The following is a 21,825-nucleotide window of genomic DNA, read 5'->3' on the forward strand; positions in this document are numbered from 1 at the left end:
CTGACTGCCAAACTCACTAATTTCTCTTGCTATTTTGGACAACATACTCTCTAGTTTATAGGGTAAGCTAGTTCTTTTTTTGATAACTAATCAGAATCCAAAGGAAAATTTCCAAACTAAAATCGTAAAATGTAATAGAATGAACACAGTACTAATTAATTGAGGTGTACACCGTTCCATTTAATTAATGTAACCTGCAGATCTTAAAGGTTCACTAATTTTGCACAAGATGCCTTATAATAAAGTTGCCAAAAACAGTGCAAACATCATTATTTGTGTATCAACAGTTGTTGCAGAATGTAATGTTGACATACACCTTTGGTGGATAGCGTATAGTAGATAAACACTAGTTTATGCGTGGAATTCAATCAACAGCAGAATGAGACCAATATGCTATTTGGAATATAGATGACAAAAGCTCAGAAATTAAAAACCAAGAATGATTATAACAGAGAGACATACAAGGAATTGCAGATGCTGGAATCTTGAGCAAGACACAAAGTACAGGAGGAACTCAGCAGATCAGACAGCATCTATGGAGAGAAATAACTAGATGATATTTCGGGCCGGGACCCTTCATTAGACTAATCAATCTGAAGAGTCCTGACCCGAAGCCTTGCCTGTCTATTTTCCTTCAAAGATGCTGCCTCGTCTGCTGAGCACCTCCAGCACTATGTGTTTTGCACAATCATATAGCTGTTAACAGCAGATACAATTAATTATCAAGTGGTACTTAGACTTTTATGCAAACTAAGCGAAACTTGATTTTTAAAATAACTTTAGATTAGCATTACATTTTAGATCTCAATTAATAGTCATTTAAAACACTTTGCCTCGAACCATCATCTCTTGAGGCTCAAAGTGCTCAAGTAACTCAGCGGGTTAGGTCCCCTCGTTACTCCATCTTTTTTTTGTAAACCAGCATTTGCAGTTCCTTGTTTCCCTTTAAGGCTTTCCGTTTTTAACCTCGTATTTTTAATGCCTTAATTTTGGCCTACTAAATATTCCCAAATTTAAAAACCATTCAATTTCTGATGGCCATGCCAGTAGCTGCCAAGGTCCTCAACCTCACCACCTCTTTCTCACTCCAAAGGTTGATTAAAAGCTACCTCACTGACTAAGTTTTTGGCCATGTTATAATATTGCTCTCAGTAACTCAATGTAAACTTTTGATCAATAAAGCTTGCTTTAAGTGTCCAGCTTTAAGTTTCTGGGCACTCACATTTCAGAGGACCTCACATGGTCCACCAACATTGCTGCGCTGGTCAAGAAGGCACAGCAACGACTGTTCTTCCCGAGGCCATTAAAAAAGACTGGTCTGCCCCAACAGCTGCTGACAACGTTCTACCGCTGCACCACAGAGAACATATTAACTTATGGCAGCTCTGTGTGGTATCTCAGCTGCACGGAGGCGGAGAGGAGAGCTCTTCAGCAGGTCGTCCACAGAGCGCAGAGGATTATTGGGACACAGCTACCAGCCTTGGAGGGCATCTACCACACACGGTGCCTCAGGAGGCCGTCAGCATCCATAAAGACTCCTCACACCCTTGTAACGGACTGTTCGAACTACTTCTCTCTGGCAGACGTTACAAGGCCTTCTACACCCGAACCTCCAGACTCAGAAACAGCTTTATTCCCAGAGCTATAGCGGCTCTGAACCGGCCCTGCTGAGGGCCCCCCACCCCCCCTGGACTGTCTCCCTCGGATGGTCACGTCACACAGCTTATTTATTTATTTTACTTTTCTTTTACATCGGTTGGAAGCTGCATACTAAATCTCGTTGCACTGATGTGCAATGACAATAAAAGGTATTATTCTTATTATATTATTATTATTAATTTTAAGCTTGAAAATGCTTTGCCCCGCTACACTGGTGGATTGAAAGTTATCATTGTTAATCTGTTCAATTTTGCTTCTTGGGACAATTAATGTATTCTTGGAGTTAAGCCTTAAGGATTCTTTGCAAGGATCTGGAAAATACAGAGGGAGGCATCGCCATCACCGGCTGTGATTGTGACTGACAGGAGAGGAGTCCAATCTGCGTGGCAGTGACTGACAGGAGAGGAGACCAATCTGCGCATGCGGTGTTTTTAAGATTTTTAAACCTTTATAACTTTTTAAATATACCATCGATCGGAACAAAACTTGTTGCACTTGCAGCACAGGAGAATGTCGAGTAAGGTGGCGAACAATCGTAGCGCTATCATGTACCGTTTTTGCGCAAATAGAAAAAACACACAAACCGGAAGATAACAAGATCAGAGTTTTAGTTATATAACATAGATATAGATGTGCAGACTGATAAGAGTTGGTCTTGGCATCTTGACAGTACAAACATTGTGGGCCACAGTGCATGTTCTTATGCTGTACTGTTGTATGTTCTGTTTTATTCTCATAGGCATGCTGGAACAGCACACAAATGCTGGTTTGCTTGCCACGCCCATAGCCTGAGAATAAATTAACTTTGAAAACATACAAGAGCTTTGAAAACATACAACACACACACACACACACACACATAAATAAACATGGCGTGGTTCACTGATGCTTCACCATACATTCATTTTGAATTAAAATAATGGGCTTACCAGATGATCTAACATTTTATGAAGGTTTCATTTATACAACTGTTGCTTGAAGAATAAGGCATGAAATAAATGCAACTTTACAGAGTCAGAACAACCTGTTATGCATTAAACAGCAGGAAAAATACTGGCAGGTTACAGCATATCTTAAATGTACAATATTCTACAATTTGATAGTGGCATTTTGTCAAACATCGTGTTTTGCCAATGCCTCCCCCCCACCACCCTCAAAACTACTCGAATACAAAAATTTATACCAGAGGGCAGAGCAATTTTCGACTTTTATAGACAAGCTTTGTTCCTTGTAAAATATGCAAACTATACATATTAGACGACACAAAGTCTGTTCTTACTTAATTTACAATTCCTTTGCTGACACAGATCAGTTTAGGTTTGATTCAAATACCCCCTGGGTAGCCATTTACATTTCAAATTCTATTATATTTTTCTGGAGAAAGCTTGCTAACAGTTAGACGTTCAAGGACTTAAAAAAAAACGTTTGCATAAGGGTGCACATTCATATCTCTCCCATTTTGACACTTGGCAACAGTGAAGGAGAATTAAAGGTGATATTTTTCCTAGATGACATGGGAAGCCTGATCTGTTACATTAATGGTGGTTTTCAGCAATTCCACTGCATTTCGCTACAATCACAATTCTGATAATGAAGAGGCACATGCCAGCCTCCAGCAGAACCTTGACAGATTGCACTGACAATTTAATATCTGTTGTCACAAGCATGAGATAATGACCTCTTCTCACCACTCTTCAAAGGTACTACTAACACAACAACATTCACATTGCTGAATCCTCAACCATCCACCATAACACCATTACAAATATCACTTCCATACCATGACAATAGATACCACCCCCATCACCAAGGCAATATTCATCCTTATCTCGGCATCACAGCACAATCCCCATTCTTATTCCATATCACTGATATCTGGGGTAGTACCACTGAAGAACAAAATTAGTAAGTCAGCCATATCATTAACCAAAGGTAGACACAAAATGCTCGAGTACCTCAACGGGACAGACAGTATCTCTGGAGAGAAGCAAGGGGTGATGTTTCGGGTCGTGATCCTTCTTCAGACCATATCATTAACCAAGGCAGACTGCATATCCTGTATTATTGGCCAAACTGAGGTTTAACCAGAATCCAAGATACCGAAGGTAGGGAAATTGGGACTGTGCCATTGTAATGCCGCCCTGGGAGGTGCTGTTGTGACACTATGGAGTGGAGTTAAATGTTACACAGTGCTTGGGGAAGACTAAGGAAGAGAGAAACTGCTATAATGGTGCTGAAATGGGTTTGCAATGGGTCTGGATGCTGTTTGAAGACACGGACATTGTGGCAACAGTAGTCTCGTTTGTAGTCTGGTGAAATATTGCCAAGCAAGACCAGAGCAACAATATTAAGGGACACCATCACCTCCAAAACGAGACCTAAACTGGGTATATATCCGCATGCCCATAATCACTATATCCAAATCCTGAAATTCTCTATCTAACAATAATAAGTGCATGGCATAAATATTCAAGGGCTTCAAGCAAGTAGAGGTGGTTCTTATGCTGAAAGCAAAAAAGATTTCCATTTCATAACAAATGAATGGAAATAATCCAATGCCCAACATAACGGTGGAGCAATGATCAAACTAAACGTTCACGGTTTTTGGTCACGTGACAATATCTACTCCGGCCAAATTAGTCTAAGTAATGCTTGTGAAACTTCCAGTATTTTACTTTTTTGTGTGTGTCATTGTACAGCAGATATCAAGAACTCACTTCATCAGGGCTTGTCACTGCCTGTTACAGACACAGAAAATCCATGGTGGAATGCCAAGTTGTATTTAATAGAAACTCTGGATATTATGAAATCTTAACAGCCACAGTCTTCAGTCAATTTAATTCCAGGCAATCATTTGAAAAAGTAATGGATCTGAAAGTTATCTCAACTTTAAGTAGACAGCTCAAATTACTCTAATTTCATTCTGAGATCTGAAAAGAGCCTGGGAGATTTAAAATAGCATTTGCAATAAACTAACAGTCTACCTGCAATTTAAATCATACCTCCAGAAATAATAGTACAGAAAACTATATTAAACAACATTACATCACTTACAGGTCTCGGTACTGATCAAATGCTTTATTGGCTTCAACTTCTAGTTTCCGCAGGCGAGCTGATGGCATGGCACCGTCTTCCAGAGGGGGATCATATTTATTACTCCATGGTGATCTAAAAAAAGGGCACAGTGCAATTAGAAACGGGCAGCCATTACAAAGTCTTCTGACAGAACTTGGTTTACTTCAGACTGCACTATCGGGCGTAAGCAATCTGATTGCACAAATCAATTTTACAACAGACCCGCCCATTTAGATAATAAGTGATATTCCTCTGTTGGTTTTCTAGAAAATATATGTGACAAAAATACATTTATAAGGAATCTCATGCCTTAAATAGATTCAAGCACTCGTCTCTGAAAATTAAAACCACCGTTCACACATTGGTTCACAGCCACCAATTATTTTAGATCGGCAAAATTCATTGCACACCATCCATCTATGAAGGTGCTGGGAATACATTAAATTGCAAATTGCTAAAGTATGATAGCCACTACCCCACAGTGTCAGTTGATTTCCTACTCATAGTCCATTTACTTGCAAGGTTGGCTCCATACCCCATCTGAATTTTTCTTGAATATATCTATCCACATATATATGTTGAGGAGCTGATCATTGTGCGAATTAATATGGCGATCAGTTTCTAAATCATGTGTGTCAAGTGTCTCCCTATATTTTAATGCACTTATTAAAGCATGTTGATACTGTTAGAAGAGTATGGGACATGTTTTAATTTGGAGCTGTATTGGTACAAAGAAGAGGAACCGTGATATTTATGTTCTTTTATTATCAGCAGAGAGACCCGTTTCCCCTCACACCCCCATCCAAATACTTAGTATATTAGCAATGAATGCATTATTTAATAATATATTGGCCACCTGCATTTTGATTCCTTAACATTCAAACAAATTGCATGAATCTCAAGGGGAAACATTTCCTTCCACCTTATGAATTGTCTGATGCTCAGCCACTCTCGATCAAACTTTAGGATGAAGATGCGCAAAGTTGTAGAAAACCCATTTATAGCTTTGCCACTACAGGCCATCTTTCTAAGAATTTATCTTAAGTGCCTTGGACAAACTTGATTCTGTTCAACTTATGCTTTGAAAGAATTCAATGTAGCTCTTATGAAATGTCACATCAAATAGAGAGTGGTGTAGAATATCCCATCTATAGCGACAATTCTGTTTATCAATTTTTTAAAATAATTTAGTACTGGTAATATTTTCTGCTTTCTGAATAGAGAAGGCATCTAAATGAGCAATTTACCACAGTTAAACGCCACACATGTTGTCTGGGCAACTGTGTCAAAATTATATTCATATTCTTTGTTCATTCTGTCCTTACAGTGCACAATACATCCTTCTACACTTAAACTATCATTTCCCACCAACAATTGGAATCAAAGTCCTTTGGATTTAAATTGCTTGCTCTCCCAATTGTTTAATAATTTTTATATGTAGCACCCATCTTTATTGCAGTATACTGAACAGTTGCTCTGCCTTTTCTAGCTACATGCCTAGCGATACTTAAAAACTTTAGTTTTCCAAAACAATCAAATCTTACAAATTCCAATAATTATTTGTCCTTCTAATTTAATTATTTTTTTGTTATCGAAGATGTCCCACGCTTCATTCTTTGCTTTTGTTCCATTACATAAGTGTCCCTCATTCTATCTATTGGTAGTATAAATATTTTTCAAAACTGAAAATATCATATTTAAAGTTATTACAAAATATTGGATCCACCAAAATTCTGTCACAGCACAACTTCCAGTCAAAAATTGCTTAAATTATAATTTTAAATGTTTAATTTCTGAAGAAATATTGCAGACAAAAGGTTGCACTGTAAAGAAAATTGGCAGAGTTCATCCATGTTTACGTGGCATAGTCTTGTTTATTTATATGATACAATAAAGAACAAGGAAAAGGACAAAATATTAAACACAGATGTTACCAATGGCAGCGAGTAAAAGGGTTGCACAGCGAGCACATGCACATAAGCACAACTTAAAGACACAGATTAATTTAACTCGTTAAGCTCCACTGCCGACGGAAAACTTGACTATCAATTTTTCCTTTGGCCTCAGAGAAACATACCAATATCAAAATACAATGGAAGGAGTGGTATCTGTTTCCAATACTAAGACTAAACTGAAAGGTATTTACATACATTCATATATTTAAACATTTTTAGAAAATAATGGGAAAACATTAACATGGTTTGGCTTATAGCACAATTTAAAACTGTGTGGTTTGAGATTGAAGATTTATTTGCAATTTTTTTTTAACAAATTGATTTTCACTCATTAATTGAATGAAGAAATCAGTTTATTCTGACAACCTCCTGTATATTCAAGTTTTTAAATTTGTACCTAGTGTATAACTTTAAAAGACTGCCTGTTGTAGATCATCCTCTGGTTGCTAATATCTTGGTCGAAAGCAACTGTAATCTTTTTTAAGCAAATTATCAATATGTCGATTCATTTGTCATTCACCTGTCCTTAGACTGCCATCCAAGGACTCCGACAGTCATTTCGGGTGAGACAAGGTTCACTTGCACCTCCCTCCAACCTCATCTACTGTATCTGCTGTTCCAGGTGTGGACCCCTATATATCGGCGAGACTAAGCGCAGGCACGGCGATTGTTTTGCAGAGCATCTCCGCCCAGTTTGCCTAGGGCTACGTGATCTCCCTAATGCTAAACACTTTAACTCCCCCTCCCCATTCCCATACTGACATTTCTGTCCTGAGCCTCCTCCATTGTCAGAATTAGGCCAAACGCAAATTGGAGAAATAGCACCTCATATTTTGCTTGAGCAGCTTACACCCTAGGGGTATATTGCTTCTCTAACTTTAAGTAACCCTTACTTTCCCTCTCTCTCTCTCTCTCCATCCCTCCCCAACCCCATCTTCGGCTTATACCAACTGTTTATATAAAACCCTTTAGGGTGAGGGCACTATATTAAAACTTACAATTAGTTCAATAAGTGAGTTTGTCTATGTGGTGTTGATTTCTATGTGCATGACCAAAAATACTTTGTATGTCCTTTTTATGGCCTTTCTGTCCTGGGCCTCCTCCATTCTCTATCAGGAGAGCATTAGCTATCTCCCTACAGAGAATTGTATTTGCTACAGTAGACAAAGGATTTTATATTTAATTAAAATTGCTTTTAACAAAATCCAAGTTTTACATTTTTGTACAATTGTTTCTTTAAAAAAGACTCATATTGAAGCCATTTAGGAAACATTAGTGACTCCAAACACCACAAATTTCACAATGAGTATTAAAATTTATAGACAGCAGATTCTGGCAAATGTACTTTCAGATTAAGAACATGTGACTTTCAAGCATATTATGCAGGCATATGTAGTAAAGATATCAAAAGCTCTAATTGCCATGGTAACAATAGATGCCAAGCATTCCATATTCAATAATTACAACCAAATCAAGCTGCTCCAAGGTCATGTCACAATGATGCCCATTTGCCTTGATTTCAGCACAATACAACTCAAAAACAGAATTGACATTTGCAAATCGCAGTATATACATGTTTAAATAGAAGATGAAATGTTTAAGGTAGTGCTTTTCTTTTTCCTTTTCTTCTTTCTTCTTTTATGCAGGAAGAATACACTTGTAACTGACTAAATTCTGCTTTCCTTGCCCAAAACCAAATGGCTTGCACCATATGGCTTTCTGTTGCACATACTGCATAGGTTTTAAAGGCTTATTAAATTGTAGTTGCAGAGACATAGCATTCCTGATCTCCATCACCGCAATGCTGCTGCCAAAATGGAATGGAAGAGATGCCTATTTCCAGGAATGTATCCATTCACATTTAAACAGTACAATATTTTTTGCTGGGAATATTCATGAGCAAGTGTCTGGGGGTCTTAACCTTAAAAAAAGAATCAACAAGCCTTTTATGTATGGATAATGTACTTTTTAAATTCCCATTTTAGCTAACAAGTTAAAGTGCATTTTATGTGTGCAACAAAAAGCCACATGGCCCTGGTCACTGACTAGATGTAACATGGATTTCTTTCCACAGAGAATGTTTTTTTGCTAAAGCTAACGACTTCAAACTGTGTAGCTGGCACCAGTTTCCTCATAAGGATTTCATTTAAAAGAGAAATGCAAGAAAGAAAGCATGTGTAGATCTCAGAAGAAAACAATGTGAGAAATCTGAAGTCCCAAATGTATTTGCTTCAAAAACTAGATCATGCCCCAGATATAAAGTTTGTAAATGCATTAACGTTATAAAAAAAATCAGAGTTTAAGATTGTTTTAATATCTGGATAAGTCACCTCGACTTACAAATCTTTAGGAACATAGTGATCCACGTGTAAGGAGTAGAATACTCCCTTGCTTGGACTGATCCCAGAAATTCAGATTTAGTCATCATGTGCTATGTTACTTAACAATTCATATCAAATAAAAATAAACTGATTTTATTTAATTAAAACAATCTGAAAGGTTAAACTAAAGTTGCAACATTTTTTAAAGTTATTAAATCAAAGTTAAGCTTATGCTATTTCTAGTTTAATCCAGAAGTCCCAAAGATATTGGAAAATGAAGCACTGTAGAACACGCATGTTCCATAAAACGTGCACCAGCTTTAATTTGAATGACAAGTAGAATAAGAAGGAACCTCGAGACGATTTATTTCTTCTGGAGCTTGCAGAACAAGTGACTATCAGAAATCTTCAATCACAAGAGGAATCTTTGCATTAAACAAGAAGTCGTGCTTTCCTCAGGATAAGAGATGCAAAGTTACAAGTTAAAAGATAAATCAACCATAGAAGAATCTTGAACATTAAAAATTAATGAATAAATGAGTCCACTGAACAGGGCAAATTGTAGCTTTCTGACATAAACCATGTCACTTTCCCACAGATATGCACAACATGCTGAAGTGACTCAGCGGGTCTGAAGGAGAGTCTTGTTACCAAAACGTCACGTACCCATGTCCTCCAGAGATGCTGCCTGACCTGCTGAGTTACTCCAGAATTTTGTGTCTATTTTTGGTAAAAAAACAGCATTTGCAATTTATTTTCTATTCCCCTTCCCACACACACTGATCTCCAATTTTTTATTTTTGGATGAATTACATACTTAGCATCAGGTTTGCCCTAGTCGTGACATTCCCATTCTTTTACTATCTTACTTGGGTCTGTATGTAAAGAAAGAATTACAAACAAATAAAATAAAAGGAAAAGGCTTCAAATGGTCTTAAAATAGAACAGCGTTGTTCAGGAATTAAGCATGAATAATCAAGCTTCTACCTATTTGAGTTGCTTGTAATTTCAGGACTGGCACTGAAGTTTATATCAATAATTCGTATCATATTGTTGATGTTGAAAGACTATATTCTGATTTACTAAATCATATCCAACCTTCTAGTCAGACAAAAAATAAAAATCAGTGACTGCGAGGGAAAAAAAAAAATATATATATATAGTGCTTGGGGTTTCAAGGGCTCACCAGCTTAGCTGAGGAATCAGCAGGGGTGGAAGTTGGACCATAGTGTTATGGTTATGTCTGTACCATTATTTCCATTTCCATTATCTCACCTGTATGAGTCACCATCTCTGTTATAGTCACAAAGCAAGTAATCCTTTCCAACCACTTTATCCCTGGCAATCTTTAATGGCTGATCAACTGATGATAATAGGTCTTCACAGAGAGTCGGTACCTGTTCACAAAAAAATTAATAGAATACAAATAGTTTTAACAAGCTGTGTAAAAAAACACATTTTGTGCATTTTATGAATTTAATCAGACCAAAGGTTATTTAAAACAAAATTAACTGATCCCTGGTAAACACAAAATGCTGGAGTAACTCAGCGGGACTGGCAGCATCTCTGGAGAGAAGGAATGGGTGACTTTTCGGGTCGAGAAGGGTCTCGACCCGAAATGTCACCCATTCCTTCTCTCCAGTAATGTTGCCTGTCCCGCTGAGTTACTCCAGCATTTTGTGTCTTCCTTTGATTTAAACTAGCATCTGCAGTTCTTTCCTACACATTAACTGATCCTTCATCTTTTAAAACCATTGCAGCTCAGTGAAAATGTTTAAACACACCAACTTGTAAGTGTTAAACCGAATAACCTTCTACTTTCAGAATGATCCCAACAGAACATTGTCCATCTGCATGAATGAACATTGCAGCAAGCCAAACCCAGTATGATCTCAAGCTCTGCAGCAGAAATTACTGTAACCGCAGAATAATACATCACATATTCAGGATTAGGCAACCAATCCATTTTCCTACTTTGGACATGTCTGCAAAGAAAATGGGCAAGAGGAACACCAGATCATGCAGAAAGAGATTTCATGCAAGGAGAGAAAATTATCTCACAAAAAAAAATTTCTTTAAATTGCTTTATAGCAAAACAAAGAATTGGATTCTAAACATCATACTAGATCTCATTAGACACTTAAAAAAAATTATTAAATACAATTTTGTGATCTTTAAACAGACATTATTTGCAAGTGCTGTCTGTAAATCATATGCTTTTGTAACATTAAAAAATGTCAGGAAGTGGCACACATCCAATTTTAAATTCAATCTTAATGGTTAATGGTATTGCACTGATACAATTCTTTTAATTTAAATTGCTTCATAAAATTCTAAACATTATTGGGTGGGACATTGAATGAGTTCCCATTCTTTTTTATGGTTTATATTTTCTCAGGGAACAGAGAGGAAAAGCTTCCACACAAATTTGAATTTAAATTTGTTTTGGAGGATGAGAGGTGGTGGTGGAGACAGATAGATACAAAAGTGGCATCTAAGAAGCTTTTGGATAGGCACATGGATATGCAGGAAATGGAAGGATATGGATCATGTGCAGGCAGAGGAGACTAATTTAACTTGGCATCATGTTTAACATAGATATTGTGGGCCAAAGGGCACGTACGGTGCTGTTCTAGAACAAGTAGTTGCACTTCAAATGCATGCTTTCAGTCTTATAAGGTCGTAATTGATAGCAGAATTTGGCTATTCAGCCCATCAAGTCTACACCATTCAATCATGGCTGATCTATATCTCCCTCCTAACCCCATTCTTCTGCCTTCTCCCTATAACCCCGACATCCATACTAATCAAGAATCTATCTCTGCCTTAAAAATCTCCATTGACAGCCTCCACAGCCTTCTGTGGCAAAGAATTCCATTGATTCACCACCCTCTAAAGAATTTCCTCCTCATCTCGTCCCTAAAGGAATGTCCTTTTATTCTGAGGCTATGACCTCTAGTCCTGGACTCTCCCACTAGTGGAAACATCCTCTGCCCATCCACTCTATCCAAGCTTTTCACTATTCGGTATGTTTCAATTAGTTCCTCCCTCATTCTTCTAAACTCCAGCAAGTACAGGCCCAGTGTTGGTATAATGCTGAAATGATAAGCTCCAAGCAGATATGTTAGTTTTGTCACACCAACTATGTTCTCAGTGCTTCAATAATTACAAATGCCCAGAAGCTGGTATACGCAGATCACTCGAAAATCCTGGTAATAATTGGGATATTATTTAAGAGAACACTTTATTTATTTATTTATTGACATCCGTTGGAGGCTGCATACTAAATCTCGTTGCACTATGTGCAATGACAATAAAATATATTATTATTATTATTTCTTTCTTAGAATGAACTTCCATGTGTGATCAGGGATTCAGTTCAGTAAATTCTAATAGGACTGTCCCACTTGGCAATTTTTTTAGGCAACCGCCGGCGATTGTCAGTCGTAGCAGGTCATTGAAAAACCGTCGACAACCTACGTCATCCTGGCGACAACCTATGACAGCAGCTATGTCAAGCTACGCTCATTGGCATCAAACCCACTGTCGCCAAAAAAATGTCAACATGTTGAAAATTTAGCAGCGACCAGAAAGATGCTACGACTTTTTGTGCGACGGAGGAGACTACTCCTGGCGACCACCGGGGAAACATGTGGCGACAAACTAGTTGCTTGTAGTTGCCTAAAAAAATCGCCTAAGTGGGACAGGCCCTAACTTATATATTTTTTACAAAACAAAGTTTTTTGGATCTCAACTTTAGGTAGGCATGTTGTACAGTTTCCTGAACTTCAGCCATTTTAATATCCCACTACATTAACTTTGCACCTCACACAAACTCAGTCCTCAGTAACCCAACAACAGCCTATGCAACACCATTAGGATTAAGCAACGGGCACAATGCATACATTTTAATGTTCTATAACCAAAGCTTCATGTAAAGATTCTATATAAACAGAACATTTCAAAGTTGAATTTACAATGTAGTTCAATTTATCACTGTAAACTTTGTAAAGCTATGGAGTGGCAGGCAAGAAAAGTTTAGAAACTGATTAGATGGCTGAATTAATCATAAAGAAAGTATTTGAAATAGGTAGTTAACAAGAAAATTTAAAAGCAGTCTGTTCCAACTCGCTTGAAATAAAAGAGTTGAAGGAGGGAACTAATTAAGCAATTTAATTAGGACTTTGAAAATGATTAGTCAATAGCAAAGGGCAGCCGGCAAGACTCACAGTAATGCCAAAGCACTAGACAAATTCTGCATCTATTTCCTTCAAATATTTAGTTTACCATAATTCTTCAATAAAAAAAAACTGTTTAAAGACATCAGGATATTTTTACTTGTGCACGACCAAAGTCCAATTTTTTTTGGAAACAGCAAAGCATTTGAGTCATTACACCAAGTTTTCCACAGGTGTCTCCCTTCTCAATAAATAGGCCAACAGTAAGTGGCAGTTTTAGCTTCCACAGGACATAAAGCAATTGGAAACAATGCAAAGTTCAATTCCTTTTACTGAATGAAATGAGATTAAATTAAAAGGGCAAGTAAAACAACTATATGCATTGAACATGCCCCTTTCAGGAATAGCATAGAAATCAGTTTGGATACTTTAATGAAATGTAGGAAATTAAGGAACAAAAATTGTCGTGTAGAAGAATTTCATGTTTACCAAAACTTAAACAAATCAATGAATACTTCAACAAGAGAACAGCTAAATAAGACAATTATTCCTTTACATAGGCAAATTAGTGAAAGGGATAACTGTGAAAAATAGATTGAATAAAATGTTTGTGATTTGTTTCACATGACAACATATTCTATTCACACACATACTGCTCCCTGGTCTTTCTCTGCAGCTTCCACATCTCCTGCAGAGAGATATAGTGAGAAGGTATCAGTTACCTGTATGCACATGTCCTGGTTATCCCTGCACAACAACGTGGCTGACAATGTGATATTATTATATAGAAGACAGTGTACGATAAAACACAAATATTTGCGACATACCAGCAATTTCAAGATTCTGTGTGGACGTACAACAGCTGCATGAAGTTTTAGTATCTGAACTAAGTAAAAGCGGACATTAAGAATAGTGTTTTATAAATTTATTCCACTTTTTTTTAATTATGCCCTTGCGTAGTCTCATCATGAGTTGCTATGGTGCACAGAACTGTTTGAAAAGCAATTTAAAATACACCTAGGGGATTCCGAGTATATATACCAGATTTCAAAATAGAGTCATAAAGCAGAGGTCAAGCTGTGTAGGAATGTTAACAAAGGAAAGTATTTAGAATTAAGAGTTTGTACAGGATGCAATCTATATATTTAGGATTATACAGTCCTCATTGAATCAAAAGTGTATTTAGGGTCAGAGCTTGCTTTCTATGCAATCTATATGCATTTACAATCAGAATTTGTACTGTATGTAATATATTAAGAATAAAGAGCTCATGTTGTATAGGTTTTCTGGAGATTTAGGATTAAATTGCCCTTTATTCAATCTATTGCGTAGGACTGCTTGACCTGTACTAAATACCATTTTCATTTTATGACATTTGTAAAGTCAAGGTCTGATTCGGGATGGTCAGTATGGCTTTGTGCGTGAGAAATCATGTCTCACTAATTTAATAAATCTTTTGAAGAGGTGACCAAGAAGATTAGCGTAGTAGGCTAGTCTAGAAGATGAGATCACATGAAATCCCGGGCCAAGCTAGCCAATTGGATACAAAATTGGTTTGGTGGAAAGAGTCTAAAGGTGGTAAAGGAGAGTTGTTCATCAGATTGGAGGCCCGTGGCCCAGTGATGTGTTGCAGGAATTAGCGCAGGTTCCCATTGTTTGTCATAAGATTTAACAAAAATGTTGGTTGCATGATTAGCAAGTCTGTGAATGTCATCAAAATTGGTGGATACAAAGGGATCTGGATCAATTGGGAAAGTGGCAAAGGAATGGCAGGTGGAATATAACCCAGACAAGTGCAAAATGATGTATTTTAGGACGTTAAACCAGGACAGTACATACAGAATAAATGCCAGGGCCCAGGGGAATGTTGCAGAACAGAAACATCTTGGAGTACAAGTACATAGATCTATGAAAATGGCATCAAAGATCATGAAGGTGTATGGCACAGTTGCCATTGAGTGCAAGAGTTTGAACGTTATGTAAAAGTTATTGAAGATGTAATGAGATCACATCTGGAATAGTGTACGTATTTCTAGTCATCATGCAACAGGAAAGATGTGATTAAGCTTGAGAAGTTGCAGAAAATATTCACAAAGATGTTGCCATGGCTGGAAGGCTTCATAGACTACAGCTCTGCCTTTAATACCATTATACCATCCAAGCTTATCATCAAACTCATGTCACTTGGTCAGCACCCATCTCTGCAACTGGATCCTCGACTTCCTGACCAACAGACCCCAATCAATGAGGATAGAGGACAAATTATCCTCTACGATAATCCTCAACACTGGTGCTCCGCAAGGATGCATTCTCAGCCCCCTTTTTTACTTCTTGTACACCCAATGCTGTGCAACCATGTACAAATCTAATTTACAAATTCTCAAACGACACTAGCATTGTGGGCAGGATATCAAATAATGATGAGACGGAGTACAGGAAGGAAATTGAGAACCTTGTGCCCTGGTGTCGAGACAACAACCTTTCTCTCAATGTCAGCAAAAGAAAGGAGATTGTGATCGACTTCAGGAAGAAGGGGTACGCATATCCCTGTTTGCAATGGCGGTGCCAAAGTAGAGATGGCTGAAAACCTCAAATCACAAACAACTTCTCCTGAACCGCCCATATCGAAGCAATGACCAGAAAGCACACCAAGCCCTCTACTTCCTAAGAAAGGCTTCGGAAGTTCGGCATGTCCCCAACAACTTCTACAGATGTGCTCCAGTTTTCTTCCACATCCCCAATACATGCTTGTAGGGTAACTAACTGGCTGTTGTAAATTGTCTCATTTACAGGTGGGTCTCAGGGGTATTAGGGGAGTTGATAGGCTTGTGAGAAAGAGCTGGTTATAAGGTTGAAGGGAAATGGGTGGTGGAATATGATGGGTGGGATTGCTTTGAGCTGCCTTAATCATTAGGATAAATGGCTTTTTTCTATGTTCAAAGTATAATCTGAATTAAAAAATATATAATTAGGATAGTTTCCCATACATTTGCATTTAAGATCACCATTACTAAAAGGTATTATGTCAATATTAGCACAAAATAACACCAATCTCGTCCAATGTTTCTGTGAAAAAAAAATGTTGACCAGTGGATTTATTTTATATACCAAGCCAATTAACCTACAAAACCTGTACGTCTTTGGAGTGTGGGAGGAAACCGAAGATCTCGGAGAAAACTCACGCAGGGCACAGGGAGAACGTACAAACTCTGTACGGACAGCTCCCGTAGTCAGGATCGAACCCGGGTCTCTGGCATTGTTAGACAGCAGCTCTACCGCTGCGCCGCCTTATACATGACAAAAAATTGAAAGCATTCAAGTCAAGTCAAGTCAAGTTTATTTGTCACATACACATACGAGATGTGCAGTGAAATGAAAGTGGCAATGCTCGCGGACTCTTGTGCAAAAGACAAACAACCAAACAAATTATAAAAACAATCATAACACACATATTCTTTTACATAATAAATAATGGAAGGAAAAACGTTCAGTAGAGTTAGTCCCTGATTCTGTCATTTTGTTGCAGAATAGTTATCAAGATAGTTTGATAGTTGATTTTGAATTTGGGCAAGCAGTGTTTCCCCAAAAAAATGGACAAACGTCTGGCACAACTACATTTGCATTTTTAGGAATTTGATATTTTGCTGAGCTGTTCACCTGACTATATCCACTTCCAACCCTCAGCAGAAATACAGGATGACCTGCTCCTGCAGTTTTATATCCGGACCACACTGCAACAAAAAAACAAACCAGGATTCTCTAGGGCAAGTCTCAGCTGTTCAAACTGTGTGGTACAAATCCAATAATGCTGGAAAGTGTGCAGCTGGAAAAAGCAACAAGAAAAAAAGAGTAACACTGCATAAGTATATAGAAAACCATAAGAAATGATGAAAATAGTAATCCGCTTGAAAACTTTCCAAACAAAGCTCCCATTATTCATTGAATGAGAAAGCTCTTCAATGCAGTCAGTTAACCAAGCAATACTATTTAATTAATATTACCCACTGATTGCTATATAATCTCAAGAGTAAACAAGGCTTAAAGGGGATGCTAAATCCAAAAACAAGAAAAAAAATATGGTCAATCTTCAGTGTAAACTAGCACCTGCAGTTCCTTCCTACAAAAAAAGATAGATGCTGTTCTATAAATGGCTAAACAGATCTTGCTTCATCTGTCCTTTTGCATTACACACGTTCCGTTTTGGAAGATTGGATTGCAGCCCAAGAGTACCACCAAGCTGCAAACTGCTGACATATGGAATCTGTGCTGCAACTGGTTGCTACAATTTGGCCACAATATAAAAGCAAGTTAACCATGCTATGTCATCAAGTGGTAACGTTACAACAGGAAATATGATGGGTCAGGGCATGTATGTGGTGATGTCAGAGAACTTGCCCAAATTACCTGCAGTTACAGTATTTTTATAAAGCACCATGAGATCAAGTGTTGTCAAGACACACACCACAGATATATAAAAATTCAGATTATTTTTGCTTATTTGGCTTCTGGTAACAGGATAAAAGATTATAAATTAACAGGGCAATACTTTATAGATCATTCTTTTAACTTAGCTTTTAATCAGATGATTGGTTGCTGTGGTTCTGTACCAAAAGAAGATATTTCAGATTAATGTGAACAAATAGTATCTTAATGGGGAAACAAGGAACTGCAATTGCTGGTTTAAAAAATAAAAATGTGCTGGAGTAACTCGGTGGGTCAGGCAGCATCTGCTTCTTACTCCTGCAACCTATTCTCCCTCACACATCCCAATCAACTGTTCTACTTAGTGTTGCCTTCCATTTAACCTAAGTGGGGCCTTTGGAAGAAACTCAAACTTAACAGGGAGAATGAGTAAACTCTGCAGATACTCCAAGGTCTGGATCAAACTCGATCAGCAAAATGAACTACTGGCGACTATGCAACATATCGATTACAGCAATTTAGCAATGGCACTTGTTATCAATACAGCAAAATACTGAGGACAGTCCGCACCTAACCTAGGGTAATTTCCTTGAAATTTACAATAATCTCTCCCGTGGAAATGGCAAACAAAAATATCATATTTTCTATATATTTTAATTAAAGCAAAACAAATGAATGCAAAATACAGAATTCGCCTTTTAGTATCTGATGGCAGTATTATTAACTAACATGGAACCCATCAGCAGACATTTTAAATAATAAAAATGGAGTCTATGCTGCTGGAATCTTTATAAAGTTAGCAAATGTCTATGTTTGCAGAGGGCATGCAGGACTCTTGACCTGAGGAAATGCGCAGTGGAGTTGGTCTACATCGTACTCTTTGATATTAAGGAAGAGACAGCTTTGAGATGGTTCCAAGTTCTCAGAATAGCTCAAGTATTCTTAGCCGTCCTCTTGCATCCCAAAAAGTCCTGGTATTATCAGGATGTGACTAGGGAGCATCTGGAATACGTAGAGAACATGGAGGTGACGGAGCTTCTTTAGAGCAAGGGAATATTGACAGGCTGTTCCGCCAGCAGGTTAGTGCAAATGCTTTGTAAAAATATTATTTTTGGGGGTCCTTATTGTCATTGATAAGACCAACAATTATTTCTCATGTTTAAATGCCCTTGTAAATGTGAGTAGACGGGGATATTATAGAAAAAGGGCTTTATCCGAGTAAGGATGGGAGTTTGGATGCAAGGAAATTGCTCACACTATTTCCTTCATCTCTAATCTGAATTTGTACATCTTTGTGATCTTTGTGAGCAAGAATTAAGAAACAACTGCAGGGAAACATCGAATGGCATACTTGGCATTCAAAAGGAAGTTTGCATTACATTGAAGATGACAAGTGTCTTACGCTTCCTACACAACACTTAGGGTAATCCAGAGCTGTAGACGGCTTTTACTCTCCACACCATTCTTAAGGCTAGAAAGATTTGTCTTTTGTCAAAATTTATGTCAACACTTCATCGTGTGTTCCAGCCACCTAGTCAAGTATCCTGCCACCCTATTTGGCAGAACTACATTAGTGATGTTTTAACCCATCACACCATCTATCTGCAAGTATATGAAATCATGCTTTGAAACATGCACTCATGTCAAATCGACTGGGGATGTGCTTCCATTTTTAAACCACAGAGAAGCAAAAGCTGAAAAAAGAAGCAAAAGCTGGCCAAAAAAACCCAATAACTTATAATCTATTAGCCAACAGGTGATATCTGTAAGCTACTGATCTTATTATTACTGGTCACTATTTCAACTATGTAATTTCTTCCTATCACAGATGTTGAAAATCAGAGGGTAAAAGGAACACTGCAAAAGATAGTTGTCTATCCCAAGTTAATCTGGAGAAAATTGTGAAAGCTGTCTCACGGCGAATCTCCCCAAAATTGAAAAATGGAAAATAATTGCACCTCTTAGTGACGTAAAAGAGAAACAAATTACAATCATGCTAACTCGGAATGCAAACATGCAATTAAAAGATTGTTCTGTTTTTAAGGGTCAGCCAACAAAAGTCGTCTTCTTTCAGCCTTGCCACCTGCAATCAACCTCAGGATATTCACTCAAGATTTATTTCACCCCTGCAGAGAAGTGGGTTACACAAATTTCCTTTTTCCACAAATTTCGCCTCCACTTTTCATTAAACCCATCATTAAAAAAAACTTTAAACCTTCGACTTATCAAAATTTATTCTTTCAAAAGCCATCAATACTAAATTTCCATCAGCCTTGATACACCGGCTGGATGCACAGTCCACCTCAGGATATTCACTCAATCTTACCTCTCAGCTGAGGCGAGTATGTACAGTTTGTGTGGATTATCTATTATCCCTTGGGGAAAAACGTAACTCAGTGTTGCTACGTTATGACTATTGATTATTTATTTTCTTATGGTCCTAAGGGGTTTCTTGCTGGAATACCACAAACTCAAATTCGGAACTCAAGGATTAATACGCAAGATATAACATTTCAACTGACCAAAAATCTTAAAATACATGTTTCACGCTCGGCAGCCTCGCCAGCAGTTTGTCTGTCATTTCACCCTTTTTGTTTTTAGTTGTGTCAAAAGTATGGTCTTGGAGGTTTCTTACACTTTTTAATGTGGGGGGTGGGGGGGTGGAGAGGGGGAAACCGTTTTCTCAGTCACTTGGTCGAGGATGCATCTTTTCTCTGAGGCACATCTTTGCCCCCCCCCCCTCCCCTCCCCTCACAGCCTACCATCTGGATTGGCGCGGCCTTTCCTGCCGGAGACCGGCCAGAGCTTCAGCAGCGGCGCAGCACTGAGTTACCATCACTGAGCAGGCGATGCCTGACTGGGTGATCGCCATGTGGGGCTCTGGTGTGTAGGGACTGCTGGCTAACACCATGGAGCTGTGGTCTGCGGAGCTTCCAGCCGTGGGTGGCACTGACTTTAACATCGCAGAGTCCTGGGATCTTTTGCCGATGGTCGCCACAATTGAATCTCCGTCCAGCTCTGCCTGTGGACTTCGGGAGCCACGGTCTCAGGTAGGAATTGGCCGATTCGGAAACTCCAAGCCACTGAGAGTGTTCTCCGTTCTGGCGCCAGTGCTCCGATCATCCCGGCGAGAGGGCCTGAAACATCGGGCCGCCCGTAGTGGCGACTGTGGAGGCCTCAAAGGCCCCGACCAAGGGTGAACAAAGAGGAAGATGACTGAACTTTATTGCCTTTCCTCACAGATTCTGCTGTGTGGGGATGTTCATGTTAAATTATATTGTGTATTGCGTTCTTTTTATTCGTATGGCTGTATGGTAACTCAAATGTCACTGCACCAATTGGTGCATGTGATAATAAATGTAACTTGAACTTAAAATATAAATAATTCAATTCAAGAGTCAAATGTCAGCCAATAAATGAGCATTTTCAGTCATTCAAAAAAAAAATCTGAAGGTCATTTTACCCATTTTAAAAGTTTAGAATATTAGAAAGAGAATACCAATTAACGCCTTAAGCCTACTCTACCATTCATAAAAGTTCTGGCTGCTCCTGTGCCTCAAGTCTACTTTACTGCCCGACCAGCATATGCCCTGAAGTAGAGAATTTCAGATTTTCATTCCAGCGCACATAGAAAGTTTTCCGCACCACAATTCCCAAATGTCTGTCACTTTATCTTGAGACTCTTCCCCCTAATTCTGGGCTCAGAGCAAAGCACCTCTTAGAATCTACCAGGTGAATCCCTCTCAGAATCTTGTATGTCTCAAAGAGAGCTTCTTTCATTCCAGGGAGTTCAGGCCATGAATACACAAATGCCAGAAATTACCAAATCCAGTTAGCTTCTGAAAGAAATGAATCCACTCCTCAGATATAACTATTTAATGGAACCAAAGTAAGGAAGTTTTCTGATTGAAACAAAGCTGATTGCACAATACCAAAGATGAAAAGACACCTTTTTAGAAGGAAAACTTGGTTAGAAATAACAAATTCCACAATTGATGTGTTTAACAGATACACAGAAAAGAAAAAGCTATTTTGTCTTCCTTACTCCCACCTGCCTTGCCCTTCACTTTAACAGGAACATGCATGCTCTGAACTCTCACCATCACAGTCTTAAAGACATCCCATGTTACAGATGTTCCTTTGCCTGCAAACAACCTCAAATCGACTTCTGCAAGTTTGTGTCTAATGCCATCAAAGTTGTCCTCGCCACAATTC

The 21,825-nt window shown here is 38.3% G+C and overlaps 1 protein-coding gene across 2 annotated transcripts in view; it reads right to left on the reverse strand.

Annotated features, from left to right (window-relative positions):
- capzb (capping actin protein of muscle Z-line subunit beta) overlaps positions 1 to 10,439 on the reverse strand; it is a 32,288-nt gene extending 21,849 nt beyond the window's left edge. For both annotated transcript variants that reach the window (XM_055659163.1, XM_055659162.1), the window contains exons 1-2: positions 10,286 to 10,439; positions 4,714 to 4,827 (exon numbers count right to left, since the gene is read on the reverse strand). In XM_055659163.1, the coding sequence (XP_055515138.1) occupies positions 4,714 to 4,781 (68 nt within the window). In that variant the 5' untranslated portion in view covers positions 4,782 to 4,827; positions 10,286 to 10,439. The remainder of the gene's footprint in view (positions 1 to 4,713; positions 4,828 to 10,285) is intronic.
- Positions 10,440 to 21,825: the final 11,386 nt, after the last annotated feature.

This window comes from Leucoraja erinacea, chromosome 30 (assembly GCF_028641065.1).
Source record: "Leucoraja erinacea ecotype New England chromosome 30, Leri_hhj_1, whole genome shotgun sequence".
NCBI classification, from domain to species: domain Eukaryota; kingdom Metazoa; phylum Chordata; class Chondrichthyes; order Rajiformes; family Rajidae; genus Leucoraja; species Leucoraja erinaceus.